General features: G+C 36.9%; 1 protein-coding gene across 1 annotated transcript; it reads left to right on the top strand.

The window, feature by feature from the left end:
* Positions 1-2,693: 2,693 nt before the first annotated feature.
* On the top strand, positions 2,694-5,175 carry TLR6 (toll like receptor 6). The gene has a single exon (XM_051964857.1). It carries the CDS (start codon positions 2,712-2,714, stop codon positions 5,127-5,129), a length of 2,418 nt encoding a protein of 805 aa, XP_051820817.1. The 5' UTR covers positions 2,694-2,711; the 3' UTR covers positions 5,130-5,175.
* The last annotated feature ends 971 nt before the right edge of the window (positions 5,176-6,146 follow it).

The following is a 6,146-nucleotide window of genomic DNA, read 5'->3' as shown; positions in this document are numbered from 1 at the left end:
TAAAATTGTCAATCGTTGTCAATTAAACTCAGGATTACTACAAGGTGCCCTGTGCCTCTTTCTTCCCAGCTGTCTGAACCCCTTACTGTCTGTGGACTGAGTTCTGGAAGCTGATGTTGATTCTGCTGTTGTTCTACCACTTCAAAATTTGATTTGAGTCGTTAATTTAAAGTTGTTTGGAAGGGAAGGTTGAGAGAGCTTAGCCAGGATGCTGACTTTAATCCATCATCTTGGCTCTGCCCTTACGGATTTGTTACTTTCAAATGCAAAAGAAAAACTATGATTAGTAAAGTTATTTTTGACATCTGCTTTGATAACCAGAAAAGACTGATCTAGAGTTACAGTGACATCTTCCTTTTCTGATATTTTTGTATAATTAGATGATGTCAACAATTGAAAGCAATGAACTCTATAGTGCCAAAGAGCCTTCTCCTATGTAAAGTCCTTTAAGACTAGGAAAACTTTCTGAAATGCATTCTATATTTCCATCTTTATGAATAGACTGTACAAAGCATCCTTATGTTTTGCTACAATGCAATGATAGATTATTAAAGAGGGGTGGACCTGTTTGCCTCTGTGCTATATATACATCCTCGGAGTTTGCTACCTTCCTAGTTTGCTTTTCTTCAGACTATTAATAAAGTAGTACTGTAGCATTTACAAAGAATTTTATATACATTATCTTGATTAACTCCAAGAGCTATTCTCTGATAAAACTTTACATAAGTAGCTTCCCCTTGCGGTACTATGGGGATGTCTGCAGTTTTATGGTTCCAAGATTCAAAGGGTATCCTGTGAGACTATATTCCTAAAATTGTGTAGCTCAGGAGACTGTCCTGCTATCTTTAAAAGTCAGCTAGTAAACCCAAGTAACTCAAAACAAAAACAGTTACTAAGATGGGATAGCAAGGAGAATTGCTATACAATATTTCTCCCCCAAATCTGGGGCCAACAGCCCACAAATACACACAGTGCCTATGGAAAAACTATGGACACAAATGTAGGATGTAGTGGTAGCGAGGCACATATGCAGAAATAAAACTGGCCAAGACAACTAGTAAATAAAATATTTCACGGTCCCAATGTCCTTTCTCTTTTAGTGTTGTCTTCTCAATGCTTCATCCTAGATGCAGGATCTCTTTGGAGAAGGTCCCTCAGTTGAGTTCTGTGATTCTCTCTGCTTTTCTTTCTGCATTTCAATGCCCAGGCTGTCGGGCTAATTCTCCTTTTAATCCACAATTGACTCTCTTTTCTGCTGCCAGGGGTCACGTTCCTTGAAGCTGTTTTTTGACTTGAATTATTCTCTCTGTTTATATCTTCCTACAGAGTACATATCTGTGTTCCATGCTGGATGTATTAGTCTCTGTTTGGATAAATATCTACAATGCAAGATTAGAGATGGGGAAAATGGAAGAGAGGAGAGAAAGTACTTCTTCCTCATCTCCCCATACTGCTGTGCTTTTTGGTATATGTTGTGGGGGCCCTAGGCCATCAGGCTGCTCTTAATATTGAACTGGGAAGTCTGGTAGATTCCATAAAAAATTGCAATAGCATTTTGTTTTTCCAATCACATGTAACAATACTTCAACATTCAATAATTCAATATTCGTTTTGGTGAGATTTTGAGTTCCAATTTTTTTTCTCCCTCCTTCCTTTAGTTCCTCCCTCTCCAAGACAGCAATCACAGATTCCATTTTTAAAAACCACTTTGGATATCACCAATATTCGGCTAGCTAGCAGCCATCTGTCCTTTCATTTTGTCTGGGAATCTCCTTCATACTTTGTAAAGGGATGCCCAAGCTCAGATTGTATTGTGTTAACATGTTACTCCATGTTAACAACAAAGGTAACAATATTACCTCTCATTGAGATAAAGTAGTAGTTAACTCTAAGTTGTAAGGTAAGTGCTACAGGTCTGTTTATTTCCTTTCACAGATGAGGAAGCTGAAGTTCAGAGAGATTAAATGTTTTACCTGTCGTCAAAAAAGTGTGAGAAGTAGCATGTATACCTAAGGCTTCCTGACTCTAAGACCAACTTCCTATCTTTCATGTAATACTACTTATGTAATTTATACATAAAGAAACTGAGGCACAAAGAAGTTAAATAACTTATCAAAAATAAGTTAATTAATTAATCAAATCAGTACATTATATAGAGTACCAAATATAGAATTAACAGGCATCTGAGTACCTCTGACATTTGTATATGTAATTATGGACAAGTTACCAGAGAAGTGGTATGGCATAGAGAATAAAATATAGTCCTGGAATCAGGAAGGGGTTCAAGTACCCCATCAGATACTTCCTAGCTGTGTGACCCTGGGTTAATCATATCATCTCTTTGAGTCTCAATTTCTTTACCCACAAAATGGGCCAGTTGGATTAGTTGACTCTGAACTGCCTACCAGTACTAAATCTATTCTCTCCCGAAACTACTTAATCTCTCTCTACTTCAATTTTTCTACATATAAAATAGGGATAGCGATACTTTTGTGATCTACCTAACAAGGTTCCTAAGAGACTCAAATGATTTAGTGTATTGTGGGTACTTTGTGGGCTTTAAACAGCCAAATAAATACCAGTTGTTATTATATTGGGTGGGATTGGGGTAACATACTGGAACTTTATTATTATGAATTAGTATTCATTCAACAAATATATCTTCTGGATTTTGTTCTAGGATTTGGACCTATATTAAGATGTTCTGAAGAATGACAGCAACCCTTTGGGATGTCCACTGCAGCACTATGGCTAATCCCAGGCCACCAATCATCAGAACATCTCATTTTGTTCACATCTTTATGCTGATCCTTGGGAGTAGAAGCCAGCACTTTTTGGGAAATGACTTTATAGGCAACTATTCAAACAGCTTTCTCAGTCACGTTCCCAGCCATCTGTCATCAAAAACAACAATCTTAGATCTGTCACTAAACAATATAACTGAGCTTCAGATTGAGGACTTCAAATCTCTTCGAAATCTGAGAGTTTTAAAACTTTCTTATAATAGGATCCAGCATCTTGATATCAAGGTGTTTCGATTCAACCAGCATCTGGAATACTTGGATTTATCCCACAATAAATTAAGGAAGATTTCTTGCCATCATCTCATGAACCTTATCCATTTAGATTTCTCATTCAATGAATTTGAAGCTCTCCCCATCTGTGAGGAATTTGCTAACATGTCCCGACTAGATTTCCTGGGACTGAGTGCTACGAGAATACAAAAGTCAGACTTACTACCAATTGGCCATTTGAATCTAAGTCACATCCTATTGGATCTAGAGAGATTTCATGGGAAAAAAGGCACAGCGGAGAATCTTCTGGTTTTGAATACAAAGACACTACGAATGATCCTCCCTCTAAATAGAGCGTTTTCATTCCAATTGAATATGTCAGTATATAACTTAAGACATTTGGAACTACTTAATATTAATGTAGATGATGATAAATGTTCACTTTTCACTGAGTTTTTGTCAAAAATAATCAATAAGGCAAAATTTCTGAATCTTACCCTTCACCATATTGAAACTACTTGGAAATGCTTTGTAGAAAGTCTTCAATTTGTTTGGCGGGAATCCGTGGAATATCTTCATATCTACAACCTCACATTGGTGGAAAAAATTGATTTTGAACCATTTAGCTATAATGAAACTTCACTGAAAGAACTAAAAATAGAACTTTGTATCATCAAAGTTTATTTATTTTCACAAACCGTTTTGTATGATTTCTTTTCAAATATGAACATAAAAATGTTAACATTATCGAGTACCCGTATGTTGCATATGCTTTGCCCTTCTAAGCCTAGCCCATTCCAGTATTTGGACTTTGCTAACAGTCTTTTCACAGAGAGTCTTTTCCAAGATTGTGAAAACTTAACCTTCTTACAAACACTCATCTTACAAAAGAACAAATTTACACACCTTTTCAAAATCTCTCTCATGACAAAGAAAATGAAATCTCTGAAACATCTGGATTTAAGCCAGAATTCCATCAGTTATGAAAATAAAAAAAACTGCAGCTGGGCTGAAAGTCTATTGGTCCTAAATCTGTCTTCCAATGAGCTCACTGAGTCTGTCTTCAGATGTCTACCTCCCAGGATCACAGTGCTGGATCTACACAGAAACAAAATCAGGAGCATCCCTAAAGACATGACCAGTCTGGAAATGTTGCAAGAACTAAATGTTGCTTCTAATTTTTTAGTTGATCTTCCGGGGTGCAGTACCTTTAGAAGCCTTTCCACATTGGTCATCACCTATAATTCAGTTTCCCACCCATCTGCTCATTTTTTCGACAGCTGCCAGAATATTAAATCACTACAAGCAGGAGACAACCCATTCACGTGTACCTGTAGGCTAAGAGAATTTAGCAGAAATATAGCCAAGTTATCGGATCAAGTGGTGAGGGGATGGCCACATTCGTATAAGTGTGCCTTTCCAGATAGCTATAAGGGGACACAGTTAAAAGACTTTCACTTGTCTCCCTTCTCATGTAATTTAGTTCTGATCACAGTCACTGTTCTCCTCATCGGGTTAGTTCTGATGACCGCTACAGCTTTTCTGTGCATCCACTTTGACCTGCCCTGGTACCTGAGGATGATATTACAATGGACTCAGACACGACGCAGAGCCAGGAACATCTCCTTAGACCACCTCGAAAGAACGTACCAGTTTCATGCTTTTATTTCCTATAGTGAACGGGACTCTGCCTGGGTAAAGCAGGAGCTGCTTCCCAACCTAGAGAATGAAAACATCAAGATTTGCCTCCATGAGAGAAACTTTGTCCCCGGAAAGAGTATTGTGGAAAACATTATAAACTGTATAGAGAAAAGCCACAAGTCTATCTTTATTTTGTCCCCCAACTTCATTCAGAGTGAATGGTGCCATTATGAGCTTTACTTTGCTCACCACAAACTTTTTCATGAAGGTTCTGATAACTTACTCCTTATCTTACTGGAACCAATCCCGCAGCGCAGCATTCCTACCCGGTATCACAAACTGAAAGCTCTCATGGCACAGAGAACCTATTTGGAATGGCCCAAGGAGAAGAGTAAGCAGGTGTTCTTTTGGGCTAATATCAGAGCAGCGTTTAATGTCAAATTAGCAGTAGTTACAGAAGACGATGAAATTTAGATAATTTATAATTTTTATTATATAAAATTGCTACGAATCAAATATATTTATACCGACTTACTTGTGTGACTTGCTGGGTATTTTTATGTTCATAGCAATATTATGGTTGATTTCATATTATTTATTTAGTTTAATGAGATTGGGCTGGACCTATGATTTCAGAGATGTGGGTAATTTTATCTACTTGTTCTCTGGAGCAGACATGGTCACAAGTATTTTTCAGAGTTGAGACTTAAACTTAGATCCTCCTGTCTCTGAGGTTCTCTATCCCAAACTGAACACTAATCTACAGAAGTGGTCTGATCAGTTTAGAATACTCTGGGGTTATTCCTTCGATTGTTTATTGTTCTGGAAACTGTACTTGTATCAACATAGTCTAATAATATTAGTAAATACAAGAGCTTATAGTTACAAAATAATTTATATATACTCCTTTGATTAAATGTCATTTACAATGTCATCATATTCTACTGACTCATTGAATTTCCATTGAGCTAAACCCTCAAATTTCTTTTTTATATGAACTTCCAACCAAACTAGATCTCTCCCAGTCAACTTGGGCAGATGATATTTTGAACTTATAATATAAAGGAAGAGTAGCTATGTGGTTCAGTGGATAGTCTGCTGGGTCTGGAGTTATTGTGAGTCCCAATCTTGTGTTAAGAAACACTAACTCTATGATCCTGGGGCTTAACCCTGTTTGCCTCAGTTTCCTTATCTGTAAAATGAGCTGGAGAAGGAAATAGCAAATAACTCCAATGTCTTTGCCAAAAATAACAACAACAACAAACAACAAAAAACCCAAATGGATCAGAAAGAATTGGACAGGACTGAAAAACGATGCAACGACAAAAGGAATTTGCTTTTATTCTTATTCAATCCACCACTTCATCTTGTTAAATTTAAGACAATTCCAACCTTTCTGTTATAATATTGATATTCTCTACCTTACTAGTCATACCTCTGAGTTTTTATGGGATGTATTCCCATATTTACACATTATTGTATTATTACAAA

The sequence above is a fragment of the Antechinus flavipes genome, chromosome 6 (genome assembly GCF_016432865.1).
Source record: "Antechinus flavipes isolate AdamAnt ecotype Samford, QLD, Australia chromosome 6, AdamAnt_v2, whole genome shotgun sequence".
NCBI lineage: Eukaryota > Metazoa > Chordata > Mammalia > Dasyuromorphia > Dasyuridae > Antechinus > Antechinus flavipes.
Note: the sequence above shows the minus strand (reverse complement) of the source record. Positions and strands in the feature narration are given on the sequence as shown.